Source organism: Pleurodeles waltl, chromosome 11, assembly GCF_031143425.1.
Source record: "Pleurodeles waltl isolate 20211129_DDA chromosome 11, aPleWal1.hap1.20221129, whole genome shotgun sequence".
Classification (NCBI taxonomy): domain Eukaryota; kingdom Metazoa; phylum Chordata; class Amphibia; order Caudata; family Salamandridae; genus Pleurodeles; species Pleurodeles waltl.
Window position 1 is genome coordinate 919,897,812 of NC_090450.1, and position 25,960 is coordinate 919,923,771.

The window sequence follows — 25,960 nt, forward strand, 5'->3', positions numbered from 1 at the left end:
GTCTAGTGGGGTTTCCTGTGTGGATTGCAGGGCAGCTGCATGCCGCGGCCAAGAAACCATTTCAGGAAGGCCTTGTTTGAAAGGGGATAATCTCCCCTTTCAAACGAGGCCTTCCTGAAGGCTGGGGTGGCCCTTTCGGGACCATTTTCCCCACTGGAGCTGAAAGCGGCCTTACCTCTGCCTCCTGCTCTGTTGGTGAAAACAAATTGTGATGTCAGCGCGCTGATGTAACAGAGGGGAGAGTGGGGGGGTTCAAGGGGAGACACAGAAGCTTTTCTGCCTCCTGAGGGACTTTTAAATAAATTTAAAAAAAATCCATCATTGGTGGTGGCTACTGATCGTGACCCGCACCAGGGAGGGTGTGCGTGCTTCGGCCAGTGGCCGAGGCACGCACCGAAGAGGATAAGTGTCCAGAGGAAGTCTTTGTGCATACCACAGTATGGCAGCATGCAGTAGGATACCCTGTCTGCACATCGATGGGTGAACTGCTGTGGCAATTCCACTGACTTGATTACCCAGCGGGGTGTTATAGGACTACAGTCCCAACTCCAATTTCCTTAACACCAATGCACTTGTTTTTCATTATTCAGTCCATATGTTCATTATTCTACAATGGTTTTCATTACTCTACTCTTATTATGCACTGCTTTTATTAGGCCACTCTCTCTGGTTAACATTTTTTAACCCTCTCTTTTATTCATTTTTCCTCTTCCTGTTTTGCAGTAGTGCTATTTTTCATTATGCAGGTTTCCCCGTTTATTTTTCTGTTTTTTTCAAAGCTTAATTCTCCATATTTTCAATTATTCCATGTTCTTTTATTTCCTTCTCCTTCTCTCCTTATTTTCTTTCATCTTTCACTATTTCTCTACAATTCTGGTTCACAGTAAGTTTCCATATCACATTCGAGTCATCTAAAAGTACAATATCTGAGATCTTTCTAAATGGCAATCTATGTGGCATCATATGCTTACATGAAATAAGATACCAAAACCAAAACAAGCTCAGAACCAATTTTATTAGAGGGTAAGCAATAAACATGTCATACATAATTACCATTGAGGATTATCCAACCATAGAATAGTTCTTATTTATGAACAATGTCAGATTGGGACTCCTTGCGCAGCTGCTATCACTGCTCATTCTTCCATAGGAAAAAAATGTTTGGCCCTTGGTCGTACTAAAGCCAGGAACAGGCTAGTCCTCGCCCATCCTCAAGCCTGCATATGTATGCTAATTATGTTTTGTATAGGACTCTGGAAACCAAAGTACTTCCTCTGCTCGCATGTGCACAATCTACGGAGTCAATGCATATATGGACTTCATCACTATCCTTATGGTGCCCAAGAGAGGACCTTTTGTTTCCATGGTCAAGTACATTGTGCAAGTGGCCTTACAAATGAGCTAGTTGAAGCTCAGACTTCACTGCCAGCTAACCTGAAGAGTCCTTGAATGAAGCATGATCTGTACGCAAGGTCCTATCCATCCCTACTTGAGCCAATCCACCTTCTGAACAAGGGTCTCTCTGGCTGCAGGGGAGTGTCATTAAATACAGTTATTCACTACCTGAAAGAGCACACAAAAACTCAAAGAATCCTGTTTCTCGGTTACTGACTAGAAAATGTAACCTTCCTACCCAAGTTACTCCTGTAACTCAGGAATCCAGCCAGCTCTTGAAAGGATGAATTTGGTAGGATTCCCCCACCCCGAACTCTGCTGGTAATCTATTTGACACATGGAAAGCAGGAGGTTCTATTGAAAGGACAGGAAAATCCTTGGGTACTGCTCGGTGCTCTGCCCTGTGGCTCTTTTCATCAGAGTGCTAGTCCATTAGCACCTTTGGTTTGTGTATTTATGCAAATCCAGTTATGGTGTCCAACCAATCACAGCCCTGGAATAGGAGTTGCCTGAGCTTCTTGCACTTCGCTGTATTCTGTCCAACCAGCCACTAACATCAGAAACCAAAATACAATATTAATGATTATTGATGATCCTAGATTGGAAATTACTGTACACACCCCAAAATCAAGGCAGTCCATCATACGTTCAGGGGGAGCAAACTCAATGCAGATTGTCCGGACAATTGGCAATATAAAAAAAGTTCCATTCAAATTCTCTGTATGTAAGTTTATCATATACCTATCCTAATATTCTGACTTTAATCCTTTTCCCCTGCCATTCAGAAGTGCATTGATATTAGATTACATTTTGTGGATTACAGAATTAAAGATTCAACAAAGTTTTTGATAGACGTGGAGCCTCATGCTACTTGAGATCGGCCAATGGCTTTAAGTATCTCAACTGCATTTTGCAAAACGTGCAGAGGTAACCAGGGAACTTGCATGGCAAACCAAAGCTTGACTTGTTGACTATTAATGAATAAAGGTATCATGGACAGGCTATTTGCCAAGTCTTGCACATCTAACAATCAGCAAGGCATTCTAGAATTATCTTTTGTTTGATGATTTCACCTTGGGTTTTCAGTTCTGTTGCGACATCATTAATCAGATAGCCCCTTTTATAGAGGATGGTAAGGCCATTCAATTTTTGTTTTTGTGTGCTTTAGGCACATGGAGGGTGTGCCATTGTTCAGCCCAAGAGTATTCCTCTTGCTTTTGGGAGGTTGCATATTCACAAGTGTTGCAGTGTCGTCCCTTGTCACTGCATAAGTTCTTCGCTGGTCCCTGAACCTCCACCTCATGAACACCTGTGTAAAACTCGTGGATGGCATCTGCAGAGGTGAAGATTGTCAAATGCTAGAGTTACAGCCATAAGACTAAGTGCTCCGTTTTTATTTTCTTTGTTTTTTAAAGAAATATAAAAATTAGAAAAGCATCAGAAACATGGAATGGGGGTCAACCGAGGGATGTGATGAAATGGAAGGCAAATTTTGTAACCCTGCACAATTACCTAGATGTTATCTGGAAGTCACAGAGAGAATTCTAGTGCCTCCTGGCAAACCTAACATAATGGTCATGCTGCTGCAAACATTTGATCACATTTGGCTTTCCAACAAGGGAATACAAGTATACTGTGCAAAACTGAACCATTATTTGCACTGATTGGCGAGGGCAAATGTGAAATTTTTCCTTGGTCACTGCGTAGAAATGTTGATGTTTGCACTGACTGGTTGCTGAAAGTAGCAGTGCAAAACTACTATTTAAAACTATCTGTTTTACCTGTTTGTGCATGGAATATGTGAGATCTTCAATTTCCCCTTCCTTTATTCACCTTCCCTGCTACACTCTTCTTCCTCAGTCCTTCCTTCTCGCTATTTCTCCTCCATTCTTCACCCTTTTGTGTTTCTTTCCTCCTCTGACTCAGTCCTGGTCTCTTCCATGCACTACCTTTCTCTCCATTCCCCTTCACCCTTCCATCATTTTTCAGAGGCTTCCAAACTTATTTGACCCTCTTTGTACTGCCTTCTTTTATTACTTCACTCCAGCGATTACTGGCTGCAAGATGTGTGCTTAGGGACAATATTTGCTCACTCTAAACTCCCCCTCCCCCACAAGGGAGCAGAAGATTTTGTGCCATGGCTACATTAACTGATGGACTCCTCACCACGCCCTTTCTACTGCTTCGCGGACAGTGGCTTTCATTTTGGGCCAGAAAAGTGTTTCAACAGATGCCAGAGGGACTGAACTGTGAGGGGTAGATTTACTAATGTTAGTTACCATTAAAAAATCCCTGCACTTTTTATTAAGTCGCCACAATACTTTATGCCAAAAAAGCGCTAGTGCAACGCCATAAATAACCCCTTGTGTTTGTTGTAGGCATTAGTAGTCCAGAAAAAAGGAGGCAAAGGTGATGGATGTCTGGCTGATACGAAGAGTGGCCTACAAGTAGCAGCAACTACAGGTCAAACTTTCCTTAATGTGCCTATTAATAATGGTTACAGATTGATTCTATGCTGAACTGATACTCTATGTGCATGCATGATTTGTAGAGCTAATGATACAATAAGGCCATTGCAAGTTGCCTTACAGTGGTGCCACCAATGACCACATTGCGGTGCCAGATTGCATTGCAAGAAATTACCTAAAAATGACCTTTTTGCTAATACAAAAGGAGGTCTTAAATGTCACAGCAAGCAATTGATAAAACCCTTGGACCATAATAATACAGACCAGGCACTGTGTCAGAGATACGTATTGTTAGAACAAGCACACACGTGCTAAAAATCAGGGCTGGCCCAAACTTGGCACACCCAGACATTTTCCTGGGGAGGCAGGAGATAGAAGGCTGTAAAAAATCTTTAATTCAAGGAAAGGATTTACCCCAGCAGGACTTCTTTATAGTAAGGGTGATCAGTTGATTGAAGGCTGCCGTCGAGTAGCATGCTGTCACTAAGAAAAATGCACTGTTTGTATATTTCAAATTTAAAATGGTACGGTTATGTGTGGAATCACTCACGCTTAATATACCAAGCCAAATAAATAAAAAAACAAGCAGCACACCTTACTACTTGGAGACAATGAAAAGTGTATTTTTGATGTGTTTACCAAGGTAACTAGCCCTTTGTTTTAATGTTATCACTGATATGTTCGATGACTGTTTTGAGTGTGAAATAATACATATATACCAAAAGTTTATAATTAATTGAATCTGCTTTAGTGTGCGGGCACATTTGTGTGAGTGTGAGAGAGAGAGGGGCAGGAAGAGAAAGAGGAAAGCATGCTGTGAAGTAGGTGGGCATTTCCCTGTATGGCAGCATAAACTTCAACGCTGATCCTGTTGAAAAGTGTACTGCTGCTATTTGATGGTGCCCCGTACTGCAGGTTGTTGCTGAGTGCAGGCACTTCAAGGGCACAATGAGTTTGCACCATCCAAAACTGCCACTACCGAGTCCCAAGTAATGGCTGCAGTCTCTGAAGTGCATCCCAGCTAGTCATTTAACCTCACATAGGATTCTCTCCATCATTTGAGCACCATGAAGTAGGTGGTCCAACCAGCCAGCAGCAGCGCCCCAATGAGCATCGTGTAGCTGACCAGCACGAAGGCCAGAAGCTCCTTCAGCATCTGTAAGACCTGGACAGTCACAGAGCCCCGCATGGTCCTCTGGGGTCCAGGCAGCAGGATGGCCACAGATGGAATCACGGTGACGCAGGCTTTTGTGTCTTCAAGATGCTCCTGCATTTGAAAGAAACAAGATATTGTTGTGAAATATTTTTAATACTTTGGGAATTATTTTCACACACTCTAAAAGCTACGTTTTTACAGAAGATTTAGAGACCAACATTAAAAACTCTGTCAGTGCTAATTCTCAATAGCAAAGAATATGACTTTTGACAGAACACTTAGAGAAATTCAGAACATAAATACCATATAACCGTTCAAAGGTATTTAGCTTTCTTTGCTGCTCTCAGAAAAATATATGGGATAAAGTGCCTCTGCTATTCATTACAATGAATTTGCAAATCATAGTAGAGTTCTGTGACCACACAGAGGAACAAGACATTTCTAGGTCGACAGAATTTCAAGGTGACTTGTGTACTTCTATACGCATAATACATATCCCTATATACATGGCCACACTGTCACTATTCTACCAAACTGCTTAAATTCTTGGTCTCTTGATGCTTCATGAAAATTATAGCATGGCTGCAAACATGTGGGATCAATACGGATGCTATACAGTGAAAATGAACATGCCTCAAATCTAGAATATAGATATTGAGGCAGTTTAATTTAAGTGACTTCCAATAATGCTTGTACTTCAGAAAGTGTGGTAGCATTATTTCATGCAATAAACCCTACGGTATAAAAGACAAACCCAGTGCAATAAGTATCTCTTTATCTGTTAATGATTGTTAATTTTGGGAGGTAAAATAGTTCAGAGAACTGACAGCTGAAAAGCTAGCCATTCATTCATTCCAGCAGTTGTAATTCTGCTCCATGATCCAAGTTTGACACTGTCTTCTGGCTCTGGCAGGGCCCACACAAAACTTAAATGTTATAATTTATTACAGTAGTGACTTAGGGCCTCATTACGAGTGTCGTGGTTTACTGACTTGCACACTCGCGGTCAGACCGCCACGGAACTGCCAGCTCCGCCAGGATCCATGATCCCGACGGCCTGGTGGTGACAGAGATTGTAATCCGCCAGGGCAGCGCTGCATGCCACACTGCCCTGCGGATTACGACCTTGTTCTCCAAAAGCCTTTTCATGGCAGTGCAATGGCTGGCGGAGAACAGGTGCAGGGGACCCCCCTGCCCAGCACCCTCGCAGTTTTCACTGTCTGCACATTGCGAGGGTAAGGGTGCACCCTGCGGGCTACACCATTGCCGCCGGCTCAATTACGAGCTAGAGACAATGCTATAGCCCATTTCCCACTATGCCAGCGGGCGGAAACTGAGGCTTCTGCCTGTCGACCTAGTGGGAAACTCATAATAACTCCAGCTAGGAGGTTGCCACGAAGGCGGCAGCCACCCTGTTGGGAGTTTGGCGGATGGGCTTTCCCAACTGTCGAACTCGTAATAGGGCCCTTAATTTTCTTATTACAAATGACTAGTGGTGTTACAACTAGACTGTTATAAGAAAGGTACAGACATATTTTTATTCCGTTCTTAACAAGCTTCAATGTGTAAGCAGGGGCATAACGGACACCCTTGCAGCCCCTGCAATGCATGGGGCCCCCAGCCTTCTATAAATAAACAGAGGGCCCCATAGCTTGTCAGCTCGAGGGTATGGGTACTGAGAGGGGCCCCCATATCACTCCTTACAGGAGAGACCCCTGTGTTTCCTTACACCACTGAACAGTGTAAGGGGTTCCTTTGCATCATTTCTACACAGAGGATAGTTTTGGCCTCTGACTTGCTGGTGACCAACAGAACTTTGTGCAGGGGCTTATCTCACTAAAGTATTTGACCAGCACCAGGAGCTAGTAATTTTGTAACCTTCTGTGTAGGTCGATTAAAATTAAATATGCCATTTATGTTTTTTCTGTACTTTAACTTCTTTTCCCTCACAAATAGGTATTGTTCCCCATACATGAAACACCTTCTAGTGCACATCTTATACATACCGGATTGCACGGCACAATTTGCCCCACTTTCTGCACAACTTAGCACGAACACAGGCCCTCATGTACAACGATTCAATTTAAGTATACATAAATTGCAACAAATAACGATTTTCAATTCTTTAAATGGAATGTACAAAAATGGATATGTTGAAAGTGGTCACAATTTGGGCACTGACTTAACGAATCCATTGGAATTTTGAGAACTAGTCTATGTAATAATAGGTTGGTTCTCAAAATGCCTATTTGTAATGGGTTGCATTTTGACCCAACTCATTAATATTCATGAGGTAGGTCACAATTTGGGACCCACTATGACTGGCTTCAATGACCGGCGTGGCGACCTGCTGGGGTCAGTAGACCACTATGTTCCATTTTTAAAAAATGTTGCCCGTTTTCTTTAAAGCAAAACAGGATGTGCTAAAACACAAATAAAGTTATAGAAACCTTTTTATGACCGGACAGTGATCTCATGGATCATTGCCTGCTCCTAAAAAACGGCTTTGCAAACACTCATAAAGGGGAAGGGGCCCTTGGGTGACCCCTTCCCATTTTCAAATGGCTTATAACCTCCTTTGAGGAGGTGGTAAAATATTTAAGTTTTGCCACTGGATTTCGAAGGCAAAACATTAATATATATACCCATTGGAAGGAGTATCTAAAATGGATGCCCTTAACATGTCTCTTCCAAATACCAATTAGGGGCAGTATTGTATACTGCGGACCGAGGGTGCAACGGGTGTGTCCGCCTGCTTTGTTCGCCCCCCGGGGCATAACTGTAATATAGAGGGCCCCACAGATGCTTGTGAGGCTGTTTCATCATTTGCCTGGGAACTTGGCCCCATCCAATAAGTGAACCAGTTTGCCTCGAAGCCCGAGCCATATTATGGACATGGGCAAACATGCCTTTATGAGGTGCACTGAAAGTGCACCACAAAAAGGTGGCACACTTTGCACCTCCTAAAGGCGGCTATCTGGAGGGGAGACAGGGCTCACATGGGCACACTTCAGACATTACCTTGCAGGAGAGTGCACTCACTGCACCTGCCTGCAAAGAGATCCCTCTCCCTTCTGGACAGTGCAGACAGGTTGCGTCCTGCACAGTAGAACACAGAGCAGCTTTTAGACAGCTGCTCCATATTGTCCTTGAATGCGCTGCCCCGAGGGCAGCGTGAGTTTGCAGCTGCTCTAGGAGCAGTGTATTCTTTCTAATATAAAGGTGCACTATGGCGCAAACAGGGAAAGTGCACTGTATTCATAATACATTGCTTGGTATCTATTCTCAAATTGCGATTTGGTAAGATTCTGTAACATCTTATCAAATCACATATTGGGTTTTATGAATTGAAAAATGCCATTTGTAGTTAGAAAGACTCTGATTTTATGAATTAGAGCCTTACCGACCGTAAAACAGCTTCAGACACGAGGGCCATAGTATAAAGTAAATTAGGCTAAATGTTGGATCCTTGAATAAGTCTACTAAGTGCATTTCTACATATTTTTGAATGGCCCAACATGTTAACTTTATTGATTGCTCTGCCCATTCTCTCAGTCAATCAAGAGTACATCCTCGTCTACAAGCCCATTTCGAATATGTGTGTGTGTAATATTTGCACAGCAGGGAGAGCCAACGAAGGCAGAAGCAGGGTAGAAGTGAGTTGTCAGGCTCTGGCCTGGCGCTTGCACAATCGGTGTGGCAAGACATACTAGATTTAGAGCTGGGCGGGCAGGGACACGAATATGGTACCGAACTCTCTACCATCCATGAGACAAATACAATAATACAAATACTGGACAGGCCGCAACAATGAGGTTAACTACCTGGTTTGAATGTTTGATAAAGTTGCTAAAAGACAAAATGCACAATAAACAGCGTTAAAAAAAAGACATACTAGAGCCGACCTGAACATCTCAGCCACTGCCCGCTTCCCTCTAGATCCAGGATTGAATCTGGGCATGGCAGTTCAATTACAGAATATGTTAGCAAAAGCATGTCTACAGTTTGCAGCTGAGCTGCACTTTGCAGATCTGCTTTTTCTCAAGCTTGCAACTTGGACAAACCTGAGATGTCAGCAACATCTTTGTTTGCTGTTCTACTCAACTGCCTTCATTGTAGTCTAGCGCTCTCCGAAAAACCGTCTATGTTAAGTAAGACTTTAAGTGTTGCACCTTGTACTCTAGATGTCCTCAAAATGCATTTTTAATCAGTGTATTTGGGAGCTTAACCTTGTATGTGCCAAATATTCTTTATATATTGTGAGGCTAAATCGTGTTTACCTTGTCTAATAGATTTAACATGTGATAGCCAGCATGCTAGCTCTGTCTGAATACAGTCTACTAATTTAACTTCTGAAAGACAAACATAGACCATCAGCCTTTACTGTTAAACTCAACAGAGAGGGAAATATTTTCCAGTGGCTGAACTACAAACTGTGTGACTTAGAAACCGGGTCTAAAACTTCACCTTCCCCAAATGACAAATTTATGTCTGCTACGAAAATCATTTTACTTCATGGGTACAACTACAACAAGAACGGCTTCTTGTCTAAATATTAATTATATATATATATATATATATATATATATATATATATATATATATATATATATATATATCTCTATCGGTGCTGCACTGTTTTTAGCCCGTTAACCAGCACACTGACAAGCTCCTCCTTGAATGAATCCTCCCCAATGTGTGAAAGTAAACACTGTAAATGTAGGACACTGCCCCACATTATGCTGTTTCCCCAAGGACCACCACCTCCCTGGGGCTCATATGTTTGGGATCTGGAGGGTGCTGCCACCACCTCCCTAGGGCTTTATTGTAATATGCGGGAGGGGGCTTCCTGGCCCCCTACTGCTGCCCCAAGGACCACCACCTCCCTGGGATGATCTTGTAATGAATGCGTATGGGCCTTGTGCCCCCCGCCCCGGGGACCACCACCTCCTCGGGGCAACCATGTAATTAATGCGGGGGCCCTGTGCCCCCTCTCCCCCTGCTGCCCCAGGGACCACCAACCCCCAGGGCCAAGTTCTTGTTGGAGGGGGGCCGTGTGGCCCCCTTCGAGGAGCCTCTGATGGTCCTGAGGACTGCCACTCCCCAGGGCAGGCTTCTGCTATGTCCCAGGGTGCCCACCACGGGACATAGCTGTTTCCTCTGCAGCTGCAGCCAAGCCACAGCAAACACTTCTGGTTTTGACAGCTGGACCTTTAAAGCAGGACAGAGATGAAATGCTTGAGCAAGCAGGGAACTACTGTCAAAACAGCTCTGTGCTTGCTGAAGCATTTGCACTGTGGTAGCCCGTAAGGGCATTGTTTAAAAAAACAAAACTTTTTTTTTAAAACAGGGACCACGGGGGAAGCCCTTGAGGGTTTCCTCGCGGTTCCACATAGCCTGTAAATACCTTTAATATAAAAATTAATTAATTTTTTATAAAAAGTAGGGACCGTGGGAGAGCCGTTGAGGTCCCTACTTTTTTTTAAAATATATTTTTATTACGAATCCCACAAAGCGCTAAAAAAACAGAAAGAAAACCCCTATAGCTCAGTGTGAAAGTCGTAGACCTTCACACTGACCTATGGGGGTAGGAGTCTAGCTGGACTCATTCCCCTCCCCCTTTTTTTTTTAAATCGAAAAAAAAATACTTTAAATATATCAAATACATTTTTTAATTTAATCCAACAAAAATATCTAATTCAAAAGTATATGAGATATTAAAGCCTAAAAAAATTATTTCTCTCTCTTTTCACTGACCATGTCATGAGTGATGTAATATGTGAGGTCATAAGCAGTGAATTACGGGAGCGCAAGTATAGTTAGCTCAGGTAACTATAACTGCTGTTTTGTACGAGCAAGTTCAGAACCATGTAACCTTTGTTTTTTTTCAGTGAATATAAATGTATATCTATATATCTTTACCTAATGGCGGTCGCCACTAGGTAGTCATAGTTAGGACTTTTATTTACCATACAGCGTTTTTTTTATTTTGCCAATAACTCTGGCACCCCTTGGGATTTTCTCAAAATTGTGAACATGACTACAGCCCAAACCACTGAACGGAATTACACCAAATTTGGCAGTAAGATCGATCTTGGTCCCGAAAGTACGCTTTTTGTGAGTTGGTGTAAATCCGTTCAGTAGTTTCTGTGATATTAGAGTTAAAATAATATAGATCTATAGGGCCACAGATTTTGATTCATATCTACGGATTCTATGGAAGAGCAAGGTCCTGATTGGATGGCTGCAACCTGACAGAAAAGTTGTGGCTGCCATTTTCTTTGTCGTACCAGCTCGGGGTGGGAAATGATCAGAGAAAAAAAACACATAAGGGGTCAGGATACAGGTATCCTGACCCACAGGACACATAGAGGGGTCCCTGCCTGGGTAAAATTATTGCCCAATTATTATTATTTTTTTTCCCCCAATCCGCGGATCAACGGCTTGATCCGTGGATCCAAGAATCCACAGGTGGATCCACGGATCAAGAAAATAAAAAAATGGGAACCCCCCCCCCAAAAAAATGATCCACTGCATCCAAGCTCATACTGCGCACGGCCCAAGGCAGTGTGCAGCTTGGGTGCATGTACGAGGGTTGGTTGCCGGGCCGGGCTTGGCCTGGCGGCTGACTAGTGCTGCACACAGCCAAAGGCCATGTGGAGCGCATGGTGAACGTATGTCGGAACAACGCATGCCTGAACAACGAGGTCGGAACAACAACTGCGTTGTTACCACTAATGCCTTTACCTCGAATGCCTTAACAGCGATTTTTCGTTGGAAAGGCATTCCTGATAAAGGTATTAGTGAACGGCATGCATGGTTCCAGCATGCGATCCCCTGGCCCCCCACACCTACCCCTCAAAATTACCACGACCCCCCCACCCGTAAAAATTACCATGACCCCCCAACCTTGCCCCTAAAACTACCCTAACCCCCACCCCGCCCCTAAAATTACTGCGACCCCACCCCGCCCCTAAAACCACCCCAACCCCCAAATTACCGCGACTCCCCACCCCGTCCCTAAAACCACCCTAACCCCCCACCCCGTCCCTAAAACCACCCCAACCCATCCCTATAACCTAAACTACCCCAAACCCACCCCTAAAACCACCCCAACCCCGCCCCTAAAATTACACCAACCCCCACCCCTTAAACCTAAAACCACCCCAACCCCCCACCCCCACCCCTAACATTACTGTGACCCCCACCCCCAAAACCACCCCAACCCCCACCCCTAAAACATAAACTACCCCAACCCGCCCCTAAAACCTCCCCAACCACGCCCCTAAAATAACCACGACCCCCATCCCACCCCTAAAACCTAAACTACCCCAACCCCCACCCCCAAAAAGTAAAAATACCCCAGACCCCCCGCACCCCCACCCCTAAAACTGAAAATACGCAGACCCCCCACCCCGCGCCTAAACCACCCCGCCCCCCCAACCCCAAAAACTAAAAATACCCCGACCTCCCACCCCTAAAACTAAAAATGCCCTGACCCACTCTCCCCACCCCTAAAATTAAACCACCCCGACCCTCAACCCCCTAAAACTAAAAATACCCCGACACCCCCACCACCGCCCCTTCCCCTAAAACAGCCCGCAGTCCCAGCCCCACTTACCTCCTCCTTGATCACGTTGTCCTCCTCAGCCGACTCCCTTCTTCTGTGCCTTAACCACACATGTGCATTGTTCAGCACATGCGTGGTTAAGGCACCAAACAAGGAAGTCGTGGTTAAGGAAAGCATTGTTCTGCTTTTGTTGCCCACGACTTCATTGTTTGGGAGTCGTGGTTCAGGCTGCTTCCCGTGCAGGGTTGGGTGGTTATAAGGGTTGGCTCCATGGCCCTGTCCGGTTTCTCTTGCCAAACCATGACAATATTTTGCAAGCTTCTTGAGGTGCTGCAGAGTGTGAGCATCTTCGAGCAGCCATTAAAAAAAAAAACAAAAAAACAAAAAACAACAATACAAGCCCCTGAGCAGCCCTTGCTCTTCCATGCCCCCTCCTCAAATGGTTGCGCCGTAGCTCAGCAGGAAAACAGGAAGAATCTTATCTGCCCCTTGTCATTATGCATTTAAGAATAAACAGCTGACAAGATAAATGTTGCAAAAATGTAACCGACTCGCTGAGTAACCAAGAGTGAATTGGTGCGCTGGCCTGCCTCAGACGCTTCTGGGGCTGCTTTTACCCTCCTGGGATCTCCAAGAGCAAAGGAGACAAACACAGAGAAGCCTTCAAAACGGCCACAGCTGTACCCCGCCCCCTCCTGCGATGGCCTCACCCGCAGAGCCTGAGAAGCAGCAAAGGAGGTGCAGGGCAGCCTCTGGGAACTGCAGGCCACGTATGGCCCTGAATTTCCCTACTCCCATTAAAGCGCTCAGTGAGGCAGAGCAGTTAGTGTTCCGATCCGTAGAAGACAAGCTTCACACTCAAAACTCTGGTTAGATGAGACTGGATCCAGAGTGCCAACTTCCGAGGGACGACAGAAGCGGACTCATCTTGTAATGCCTTTATAGCAAGCCGGGCAGAACAAAAGAAAGTCACGCAACCTCCCGAAGCGGCCACCATAATCAAAGATGAAGTGCGGCGGCCATGAAGTGGGCGCCGGGCTGATGTTAACCCAAAAGTAACAATGGGGCATTATGCAGAAAATAAGAAAGGTGCATTTACAACGGAAATTCCGTTGTAAAACAAAAAAGTTTTCAGCTTCCTTGTCACGTTGTTATGAAAGTGCCAATGGGGGAAGGGAGGGTGCTTAGCGTGACAAGTAAGGACGATGAGCATGCTCCAAAGACAGAGCAGTAAACAATTTTTTTTTTTTATGTCAACAACATGGGGGGAGGTGGGAGGGATGAATGCTGCAATACAATGCAAGCAGCTATCAGCCTAAAATACCCACAGAGCTATCAGCCTGAAACATCCAAAGTGTAACAGGAGCAACGAAGAAATAATAAAGTAGTCTCTCAAAGCAACAGATAAAGAATCAAAGTGGAATATACAGCAGTTGGTGCCTGTTCTGAAGGAGAAAAAGGAGAGAGAAAAAGAGGCATAACTGACAACTAGCGAGCAAGGATTTTAAACAACCAACAAATGAAATAGCTTTAAGCCATAAGAAGTATATTAACCCATTGTACAAGGGGACAGTGCACATCTTTGGTGATCTTCTTTACATTAGTTTACCAAATTAGTTCTATAATCTGCCTTTTTTGCTCAGTATCTACCTACACTATTGGGTGATAAGCCTCTCAAGGACAGATTATTATGGTCTGAGATCTCTGCAGGGTGAGGTATACACCCACAACTTGGAGAGAGCTCACACTTTTACCAAACTCACAAATCACTGTACTCATATTCCAGGGAAAATACAAGGCATGAGCCTGTTGTCCCATACCTTACATTTAATAATTATTCACATTGTAGAAAATGCATTGGTAAAGTGCTGTGGTTATTGTGAAATTACAAAATATTAGCTTTTTTGACATTGGAAATCATTCCCCTGTATAACCTGTAAACTTCGGGAGGCAGCAGAGGAGAGGAGAGTTGCACACATTTTCCCACACCAACATCACTGCCTGAAGCTCTTCCATTTAGGTGTAAAGTGGAAGCATAGGAATGAGTAGCAATAGCAGTGTACATGTTTGTGAAGACCAATAAAAGTCATGGCTCTGGCTGTACATATTGTTTACACTACCCACTCTGACACCAAGCTGCCACCTACAACAAGTAATAAGCGTGTTGGGGCTTCACCCACCTTACTCTTCCAGTGTATTATGAGTCAACATGTCAAGGCCAGGCACTTTTTATTAACTGATGCACAATCAATCAAGGCATTTGTAAAGTGCACTACAAACCCGTGAGGGTCTCAAGGCGCTGGGTGGGGGAGGGGGGCGCGGATACTGCTCTAAAAGCCAAGTCTTGAGGTGTCTCCTGAAGGTAAGTAGGTCCTGCGTCTGTTGCAGGTGGGAGGGAAGAGTGTTCCACGTCTTGGTGGCGAGGTGGGAGAATGATCTGCCACCAGTGGTTGTTCTGTGGATGCGTGGGACGGTGGCGAGGGCAAGGTCAGCGGAGCGAAGCTGTCGGGTCGGGGTGTAGAAGGAGAGCCGTCTGTTGAGGTATTCTGGTCCGGTGTTGTGCAGTGCCTTGTGAGAGTGGGTGAGGAGTTTGAACGTGATTCTCTTGTTGACGGGAGCCAGTGCAGGTTTCTCAGGTGGGCTGTGATGAGGCTGTGGATGTCCAGGATGAGGCGTGCAGAGGCGTTCTGTATGCGTCTTTTCTGGAGCTTGGCCGTGGTTCCTGCTTGGAAGGTGTTGCCATAGTCCAGTCTGCTGCTTAACGAGGAAATGGGTGACCGTCCTTCTGGTTCCATGGGGATCCATTTGTATCCATGGGAATCCATGCACAGGCACAACCAGCCAGGCTGAAGATTTCACAGCCCAGGATAGAGTATCATCATCAGCCCAGCAAAGCTCTTTAAGGACTCCCTCCAAATCACAAGGGACTAGATCACTGATAAAATCACCCATGGGAACTTTAGATTTAAGCCTTGAAGCGCGCAGGCCAGGCTGCCAAAGAGGGAAGCCTGGTAACACCCTTTCCCAAACTGGTCATAGAGTGGGGGAGGGTCATGGATACCACATCACCCCGAGAAGAGTTGGGAAAGGTCTCCCTCTCGTTGGCTAGTTTCGCAACGGCAGCCAATGGGAAAGGCGGTGGGATCTTCCAGTAAGACATAGGTGGTCATTCTAACCCTGGCGGTAAAAACTGCCAGGGCGAATGACCGCGGTAGCACCGCCAACAGGCTGGCGGTGCACCGCTGGGCTTTCTGACCGCGGCGGTTCAGCCGCGGCCAGAAACGGAAAGTCGGCGGTGTACCGCCGACTTTCCGCTGCCCTTGAGAATACTCCATGGCTTGGGGATTCTGACACCCCCTACCGCCATCCTGTTCCTGGCGGGTCTCCCGCCAGGAACAGGATGGCGGTAGGGGGTGCCGCGGGGCCCCTGGGGGCCCCTGAAGTGCCCATGCCAATGGCATGGGCACTGCAGGGGCCCCCGTAAGAGGGCCCCAAAAAGAATTTCAATGTCTGCCTAGCAGACACTGAAATTTGCGACGGGTGCTACTGCACCCGTCGCACTCCAGCAACTCCGCCGGCTCCTTTCGGAGCCGGCTTCATCGTTGCTGGGTCTTTCCCGCTGTGCTGGCGGGCGGCCTTTTGGCGGTCGCCCGCCAGCACAGCGGGAAAGCCAGAATGGCCGCCGCGGTCTTGTGACCGCGGTGCGGTCATTTGGCGGTAACCGCATGGCGGGCGGCGACCGCCGCCCGCCGCAGTTAGAATCACCGCCATAGTGTGTTGCAGCCATTACTGCCTGTGCAGAGTCTCTGTTTTCTCTGCCAGTTCAACTGTACCCTCACACCTGCCTTCACTTTGCATGAGCAACATGGGTGCTGCAGAAGTCCCACTACCATCTGCTGCCCCAACAGGCACAATTCAATTCCCTCTAGGGTCATCATGCTCCCACAGCCCACAACTTCTACCCCCCATCATCCGCTGGTGCTGCCCTCTGTGCAGAAAGCCTGCCAAGAAGCAGGGACAATGAATGTTTGGATGCATGTATGCATTTACGAATGTTTGTGTGTGAACCCGTGCAAGAATGCACATGTGTGCCTGTGAGTGTATGGGTTACCGCATGTGGGTGCTTGTGTATGGGCGGCTGAGAGCATGTGCACGTGCATTAATGAATGTGTCAATGTGTGCGAGCATGCACGTTGGTGTATTTCAGCACAGGGTCCTGCTTTTCACAGCAGGTGATTGAGATTTAAGAACCCCACCAAACTCCCTAAAACAAGTCTGCTTCACCTCACTACTTTAGAGGAGCATCAGCCACCAATGCTTACAACTACAAAAAATCTGCACACCTTGTGAACGTTCTGAAGCTGTGACCACCTCAGAGAAAATTCCCAGCTCCCTACTTTGCGAATTACATTTCAAAGATTCTAATGTTTCCTTAGTTAAGTTATAAATATACATAGAAGTGAATTTGAGAGTTGGGCCCAAGGAGGGTGCTGGGTTCTAATAACAAACCTCAAAGACAATGGTAAAATAAGATGTTGCTGAAGCCTGTGAAAGCACGGTTCAGGCATACCAAAGCCAAATGACCCTTTTCTGCCTTGGCAACGATAGATCTGTGGAATACCCAGGGTTCTCATGTTGCCCTTTTTTATGCGTGGGTAATTCATCCAGTCTGGTATTTTTGCTGTGCATTCTGGTAGCTGTAGTCAGCATTCATTATAAATTCAGGAATACAAGTACCAAAATGCAACGTGAAAATCTGGACATGACTGGCTCACTTGCACACATAGAAAAATAAACTTTAGGTTCTGTAGATTTTGATGCAGTTTGTGGCTACACAACTAGCGAGTCCTGTAAAATAGAACATGCTGGGTCGAATCATGCCTGCCTATGTTTCAGGGTCTTGCAAAATTGAAAAATGTAGGGAACTGTAAAGAACATTTAGTATTCAAAAGGCTTTTTGAGCAAGAAAAATCTTGAACATGCATTTTTGTAGTGTGCTTCTCAGTACAATAAGTTAAATAGAAATGTATTTGTATTAAAAATAGCAAATTGACTTTTTGTTGAAGAATGTTCCTGCAGAAATAGGAAAAATTCGCCAGTAATATTTTAAAAAGTGCAATCTGATGATGATGTAAAACTGTGAAATTCCGCCAACTATGCAACTTGAACAATACATTTTCACACCCTAATTTAATCTGGCATATGTATGGACCAGTTACATTACCTAGAGCTAGTAAACTGTTATGGGTCCCATAAAAAACTATGAATGAACTAGTACAACGTAGCTCTGCGATCTAAATTGCCTCCCGATTCGTCAACCCAGTCAGATCACCATTATTAACTACCTTTGATATTTGCTTACTAGTGGTGTACACCTTGCGTCCGGAAGGACAGAGGCCTCTTAGTATACAGCAGGTCAAATCATTACAAAAGATCAGCAAAGACTGGAAACAAGTGTCCTGAATCAATTGATTTACTACTCAATCAGCCACATGTTTATTGTGTGTTCTTGTGCATTAGCATCAGCAAAGATAGTCTCCTGCTGCCGCCAGGGAGCTGGTGATGAATATTTGATGCAATAATTGCCTTGATGAGCACTTATGGGAGAGGGCTAGTTCCCTAGAAGCAGTTTTTTTTCTAAAAACAAAAAAATGCCTGGATGAGGAAAAAGCTTTGACTCCCGAGCAGCGAACTTTGCAACATATACAAAATTGCTGAAGAAAAACATGCCTTTTATGTGACTGCCCTAACGTTTTTACAATTATAGAAGGGCGTGTAGATTCAGTTTGAATGGTTCACTACATATATTTTGATGTGAGTTAACAGACAAAACTTTCTTTTAATATATATACCCATCTCTCTGTCGGTCTCTCTCTCTCTATATATATATATATTTATATATATAAAAACATTGAGGTGGTGACAAGTTAATCGATACAGTAAAAATCTATGTTTGCATGTTTAAGATGAACAAGCAACAGTAACAGTGTTCTGGTGACTAAAGTGCAATGCAACAGACCGCGTGCGATAACAAAAACTTTAATTGTAAACAATGAACGGACTGCATTTATGTGTGCAAATGTAGATATTAATTATGTTCCGTCTTTGAGAGCCATAAGTGTTATGGTGACAACCCTAAAACCCGCTGAAATGAGTCTTTCCTGGTGAGCTATACAACCATACTAATGCAACGCTTTTACAGTTTTACACGTGTCGCAAGATAGGCTCATTAATGACATAACTGCTTGCACCACTGGTGACATCATAAATCCTTAATGACGTATTCAATGATATCACTGAAACTACGTATTGTTCGTAAACCACAGAGCTCACCCATTCGCATGCCCACCAGACTTGGGGTGCAGCACCCGGTTTGAGCCAGGTCCTACACGCAGCACTCTTTCCCATTCGACCGTCTTCGCACAGTCCTCCATCATGTCTCGAGGACTCTGGTTGCAGCATCAGCCCATTGACTACCTACTCAGCTAAATACCGGTAGCTCAAGTGCCCACTGGACATGCCCTTCACTCATGCCCAGGGGGCTCCGAGTGCTGAACCTGGACTTTAGATTTGCCCAGTGCTCTGCTCCCTTGCAAACAGTGGCACTGTGTGTCCAGGACATAGCCTGTAAATGCAGTTGTGAGCTGGACTAGATCACCTGGTACAGAATAAATAAAGAAAAGTAGGCTGCAACTACTTGCCTCAAAGCCATAAATTGAAGTAAGCAGGCCGCAGTCCCACTTTCAACATGTGATTTCCTTACATTTGTTACCTAGAAAAATAAAACTTGCATTTCCACTCTCGGCTAACAGATGTGGAGAATATCATTTGTTTGGTACTTCACTGATGCCGTCAATAATCCTAGGTCATATGTTATGACAACAGTATGTCATTGGTAATACAAACAGTGATGAGATATGTGAATTGATGTGCGAGATCCTGGGGCATACATATGGAGAGTTATGTTTTATTTTTTTTAAATGGCGAATTGCTTGGGCTTATTTAGCTTTTGGATCGCACCCAAATACATCTGAGACTGAGGCCTATAAGGGGCAATTGTATGATTTTTCATTTCACTCTGAGTTTTTCAGTGATTTTTTCCCAATTTACAGTATACCACTCTTCACTGATCACAGGGTATGGACCATAGGACATCCTGCCTGCAGTTCACAGGCCATAGAACCTGCAAGGAACTGCCTTTAATCATTTCTCGTGGGTTTGGGAGAAGACACAACATTAGGGCAGCATGTCCTGCTTCCAGTCCACCACCCCAGCTCCAGGGGGCCTAATCTCATGCCCGTCAGCTGTGTCCAGCAACTATTGACAAGGGTAAGGACCCCAGTCATGCCTCATTCCCAAAATCCAAAGCCCATGACTTTCTGTTGTGGGCTCAGTACACATGCTGTGGCCTTGGACTCTGTCCTGAAACCAGTTCCCTTGCATCGGAGCTGTCCAAGCATGGCCTCCAGCAATGCCTTACGGGTTCTCGACGTTAGACAAGGCCTTCAAATATCCCCAGGACAAAGCCCCTATATACCCGCGTGCAGCTATTGTTGTTAACAGTGGGCCTTTGGCACAGGCTGTAGTTTACAGCAGCACTCTCTGTTTGCAGGCCATCACCGTCAGCCATATGAATCTAAAAGATGTGTTTTTCCATTTTAGCTATCAAAGGAAATTCTGCTTGTGCACACAGCCGAAACCACTCATTGAATCTCCCCATACTTGGCATGACAGTAGTATTTACTCAAAAAGAAAGCTTTCATTGGGTGATGAAAACCTGTTAAGGAAGTTTTAAGATATAAACATTTATAAAAGTTACCAAGCAGGTTTCAAAGGGTTAACTCTTTTGTATATCTTGACTGTATTAATCACAAAGGATTTGCAGAGCTGATCCATGGATATACATGAATACAAATGAAAAACAATTAATTAATCTGATTGAATGAGGGAGCCTTTTCTCTCACTGTCCCTTTAGGATCTGCAGTTCCAGAGTCTGAACCACAGATCTGGGTGCTCTGACTGGTTGACTCTAAGACAAAAACACTATCTTGCAGCTGCCAATTCTGGACATGTGGCACAGTGCCAAGGTCCTGAAAACAAAATGCAAATGCTATATAAGGGAGCAGGGTGATTACATCCTGACCTCCAGGCATTACCCAGGGTGAGTAGCAGGGTTAGGTAAGGGGTTCAAAAGGCCCCACCCTGATTTACATTATAACAAAAAGTGGTGCCACTGTGTGGATTGTCAGGTTCTGTGGGTCAAAGCCTATATAAAGCGGGTTTCATTTACCTGCAGCAGGCTGGGACCAAGGCCAATCTCTGCAGCTAACCCCTGCTGCACATGGTCAAAGCGTGTGCACAGCTGTGGCTAGAGTGCATTATTCCAAAAATGGAATTCACCAAAAAAAAAAAACTGGGTCAAACTTGCAAATCCACTGACATTCACCAGTTACGGTATGCAATGTACACAATGCATGCCACAGCTCACTTTGTTTGCCATGTAGAAAGTACCAAAAATCCATTTGAAAATGGCATATCTACAAAGACTGACTACTAAGAGCTAGACATGTCAGATGGTGTGCTTTCTGTGCACTGCATGCAACAACTCATGAATTTAATTGATTTTGCACGCTTGAGCCATAACCATTACTCAGTTTCCATGTTATTTCAGTGAATATATATATATATATATATATATATTTATCTCTATACACACACACTCTACACCTCTATGTATCACAATCGTTATGGTAAAGGGGGTTGGGGGCAGCGGACCACAGGAAGGTCGGCCCCGGTGATATTGGGAGGGTGGTTGACTAGCGACTGCCACTTTCTTTGGGCTATATTAGAGCCCTCTGTAGCTCAAGGTTTATATACGGACTGTTTTGGGCCTCCCTGCCACCATGTTAGGTACAGGTGACATAGTGACTGGGAGTCTTAGCTGTAATCTTTTTTCCTTTTTGTAATATTAAGGTTTTGGCAGGGTAACACTTGTTTAATTGAGGCAGTTATGGCATTCGATGAGGCTAGAGTGGCAGATGCGATAGGGCTCCTGAGGGAGGCTGGGCGCATTGATTTAATTGTAGGTGATGAGTCTATGGTGAGCTCATCCTGCCAGGAATCGGACTGTGTGGGGTCTGGGCCTGTTTGCCGCCTCGCAAAACGCGGGTGGCACTGTCAGTAAGTGGCAAGGAGAGTTGAAGGGGCCGCTCAGCAATGTGGCGACAAGCCCCTGGTAGTGCGGGGAAGGGTTAGGCCTCTGCTGCAGGGGCAGGCCTGGCCGTAACAGCCACTCAAGGGTACGTGGACCTGAAAATGGAGGCAAAGCACGGTAATTAAAGGGAGCGGAAAGGGCCAGGGAGCTCATTGCAATCGGCCGTGAGTGTAGGTGACCGCCAAATGACTGCAGGAATGGCAGCGGACTGACCGCGCATGCTATGCCTATATGGGGCCTCTGCCAAAGGCCACGTGACAACACGGACAGCCATTTTGGAGCCACCCACACGTGCAGGTGCACGTGATGAAGAGGGCTGAGGGGGAGGAGTTGGGTGTATATGGATGAATATTGAGGGCTCCACAGTTATGGGGCCCTCGCAGGTGGGAGGGAAGGACAAGGGGGCGGGGCTCCTGCAAACAAAAGTTCTGATTCCTGGCTGGGGCACTGGAAGTAGTTCCAAAGGGCTCCACAGGGGCTGCATGAGTGCTGGGTGGCAGGGGCTGTCTGGGGCATGAGCAGCTTGGTACTGAGTAGAGGAGGTTAGGCAAACCATAGCATGGGGAGAGGGGTTACACTTGGCAATGTTTGAGTGCAACGGGGAGGAGAACGAAGGGGAGCTGGAGGAGCAGGTGGCTGCAGCGTCCAGCTGTGAAGCAGGTCAATGTTGCGAAGGTGAGGCGGAAATAGGGTGGTATATGGGGCATAGACGCCGAGCAGGGTAGCTGGTTGTGGGTTCCTGAGCAGGATGTGGACCAGGCTCGGAGGGCACAGGGTGCCAGTCCACCTGTCCTGTTGTCTTTTTTACAGGTCAAGAAGAGCAACAGCTTTAGACTTGGGAGAGTTTGGTGTGGCTCACATGCCGCAAGAAGAAGCGATGGCAGGGCCCAGTGTGGTCTGCCAGAAGTTGATGGGGGACCACTCCACAGCCGGCAAAACGAGGTCCGGAGCAACCTCGTCAGCACTACCAATGAGAATGTCCTGGGCAGCCCCCAGCTTCTACGGCAAGAAGGACAGATGTGCAGGGTTAGCTGAGTGTTATGGTGGGTATGGTACGGGCCATGTGGACACTGCGCATCAGCCACGGACAGTCGAGTTCAATGGTAACATGATCATGGTGATTGCAAGCCCAAGCTGGGTGAGGGTAGAGGACTCTCTGGGTGAGACAATGGTGAGTTACGATAAGGACTGGCTTGAGGAAGGCGAGGTGCAGAATCAGGAAGCCCCTGTGAAGTCACGGGGTCCCACTAATGTGCTCCTTTTTAGTGTGTAGCAGACAAGGGGTATGGTGTTGGAGACATGGAGGCCACTTGCGAGGCAGCAAGTATCTGTAGGGGCACTGAACTTGGAGTCAGGTAAGGGTCACGAAGCCGGCATGGGCCTGGTGTTGATGTCTACAGATGTGGACGCAGGGGTGTGGGGAGCGGCTCCGTACGCGCAGGTACGTAGCAGACGTGGATGGTAGGTACAGAAGAGGTGAAAGGCAGTAAGAAAGGAGAGCAGGAAACATCAAAAGAGGGTACAAATATAGGATGGACAGCGGGGAGAGAAAAGAAGACAAAAGTGGCAAAAAGGAGGAGCTGGAAAGCAATGAGCTAACAATTAGGAGGCTACCCTATATGGGTATGACGAAGCCCATGGAGGCACATTTGACCCTGGCTACAAAATAAAAGATCTGGAAGGGATATTATGCAGAAATATTTAAGCTCGCTACAGGGAGCTGCACTCCAAGGAAGAGTCAGTGGAGGAGTATGAGCTGGCCAAGCGGCTGAGGGTGCGTCTGAAGACTGAGAACTGCACCACGGCGTTCCTGATTTATGTCAGTGTCTACTGTGAGAAGTTAACAGAGCAATGCCTGTTCAAATACATGGATGTTTTATGCCGATCTCAAATTACCTTTGGGTGGTATGGTAGGGCTCAGTATGCTGAGGAGTTCTGGGCTTGTTTGGTGTGGGACCCTAGGCAAAGTAGGGGGGAGCTTAACACAGACCTATAGTAGCACACAAAGGGCCCAGCAAAGTTTGGGAAGACTTTGTTTTATGGCCAGTGGTTTGCCGATTGTTTACCGGCCCTTTCAGGGGTGTCCCACCTGGGGAGGGGTGGGGAATGCATCAAATGAGCAGATCAGAACGTGGGGAGCTTTTTGGGACTACAAGGGGTTGTGTACAAGGAAGTACTGAAAGTTCTGGGCACCGGGGACAGAATGCGGGTCAGCGGCTGCCATATGCTAGTGGTCCTGGGGCACAGAAGTAGTTGCAACCACTCGGCAATAGAGGGGGTAGGAGATACAGGGATCTGGTGCGAAAGGCTTATACTCTGGTTACCGTGGTCAGGTTGGAGTACTAGTTGGATTTTTATCCTCGGCTGGAAGAGGCAAGGGTATTGCGGCACAAGATTAGATGGGTTTTCAATTGGGGTACGAGGGCCTCAGGTCAGGAGATGGGCAGATAATTTGTGGTGCGCAAAGGAACACAGGCAGGTAGTGCAGGATAAGCTGGACAAAGAAGTGTCAGAGGCATGTTGGCAGACCCCTTAGAACAACTGCCCGATGGATGCTTTGATTGTGTCACCAAATTGCGTGGTGCACAAGAAAGAACAAGAGCAGGTTTGGTTGATACAGCATTTGTCCTGGCCTGAAGGTGGGTCAGTGAATGATTTCATTTCAGAAGACTGGCTTCACTGTCATATTCATAGGTAGACAGGTCAATGTCGCTGGTGGGGAACACAGGCCAACGTGCACAGATGGCAAAGTGTGATGTGAAGTCAACCTTTCGGTTACCGGTGCACCTGGTGGATTTTAAACTCTTGTGCATGCATTTTGAGAGGCAGTGGTATGTGGACAAGGCCCTGCCGATGTGATGCTCAACATCATGGGCGCTGTTTGAGGATTTTAGTTAATTTCTGCAGTGCATTTCATGTGGCGCATGGGCCATAACCTGGTGACACATTACTTGGATAATTTCTTCTTTGTGTGAGGGCCCGGCTGGTGGACTGTTAGAGGATGCTGGTAAGTTTTCAAGAGCTCATGGGTGACTTGGGTGTTTCTTTAGTGCCAGAGAAGACAACGGGGCTTTGTGAGGTGGTGTCCTTCTTGGGGATTGAAACTGATTCTAAAGGATGGAGGCGAGATTGCCACAGGACAAAAGGAGGTGATGCAGGCTTTGTTGAGAGGCATGCAGGCAAAAGAAAGAGGGGGATTCAGGTTGTCCTGGGCCACCTAAAGTTTGCATGCAGAGTGGTCAGAGCAGGGAGAACATTTTGTAGGAGGTCGGGTTTGGCTTTGTCAGGTTTCTCCCTGCTACACCATCTTGTGCGACTATCAGCATGCATGGCATCAGTGGAACTTTTTCTTGAATTCCTTTACTGGGATTCCATTTGATATGCAGGACGATCAGGACTGGGATGTTACGATATTTTCAGATGCGACAGGAGGTTTGGGTTCTGGCCTGTATTGGCACGGGCGTTGGTGCACAGAAGAATGGCCGGTGCAGTGGAAAGTGGGGCCTAGGATCAACGCGCTCTTGGAATTCTTTACTTTGGTGGTGGCATTGTGGGGAGCTAGTGCACCGGAGTGTGCTGTTCAGGACGGACATGTTGGTGGACCGGATCATGAATAGACAGTCTGTCAGGGAACCACAGGTGTTCAATCTGATGTGCGTTTTGTGCTGGGTTGCCTGCAGCATGATATTTTATTCAGGGCACAGTATGTACTGGGGGTGGACAGTGACACTGCGGATGCTTTGTCTTGTTCACAGTAGAAGACGTTTCGTTGGTTGGCCAAGGAGGCGGACAGATGTAAGGTGCTCATGCCGGAGAACTTGTACACAGTAGGAAACACAGGATGGTGTATTCAGTGGTAGGTTCTTTAGCTGAGTAGACGTAGAGAGCAAATGGCCAGGTCTGGGTGAATTCATGGCATCCAATGCACAGTGCAGGGCAGCGGGGTGACGCAGGACAGAGGACATGCGTCAGTTTATATTGGGCTTGACAGAAAAGGGTCTGTCTTGAGTGAAGATCGCAGGGAAACTCACAGGCATTACCTTTATGGGGAAAAGGATGTGGGCTACGCTCCATCAGCGGGAGAATTGGGACAGAAGATGCTTGACAGTTGGGCACGAGAACATGGGTGCTTGGGGAGCCTTAAGAGGCCTTTAACA

The 25,960-nt window shown here is 46.1% G+C and overlaps 1 protein-coding gene across 1 annotated transcript in view; it reads right to left on the reverse strand.

The window, feature by feature from the left end:
• Positions 1-996: 996 nt before the first annotated feature.
• The window catches only part of LOC138266299 (uncharacterized), a 31,891-nt gene continuing 6,927 nt past the window's right edge, over positions 997-25,960 (reverse strand). The window contains exon 2 of the mRNA XM_069214934.1: positions 997-5,130. Coding sequence (XP_069071035.1) covers positions 4,918-5,052 — 135 coding nt within the window. The 5' untranslated portion in view covers positions 5,053-5,130 and the 3' untranslated portion in view covers positions 997-4,917. The remainder of the gene's footprint in view (positions 5,131-25,960) is intronic.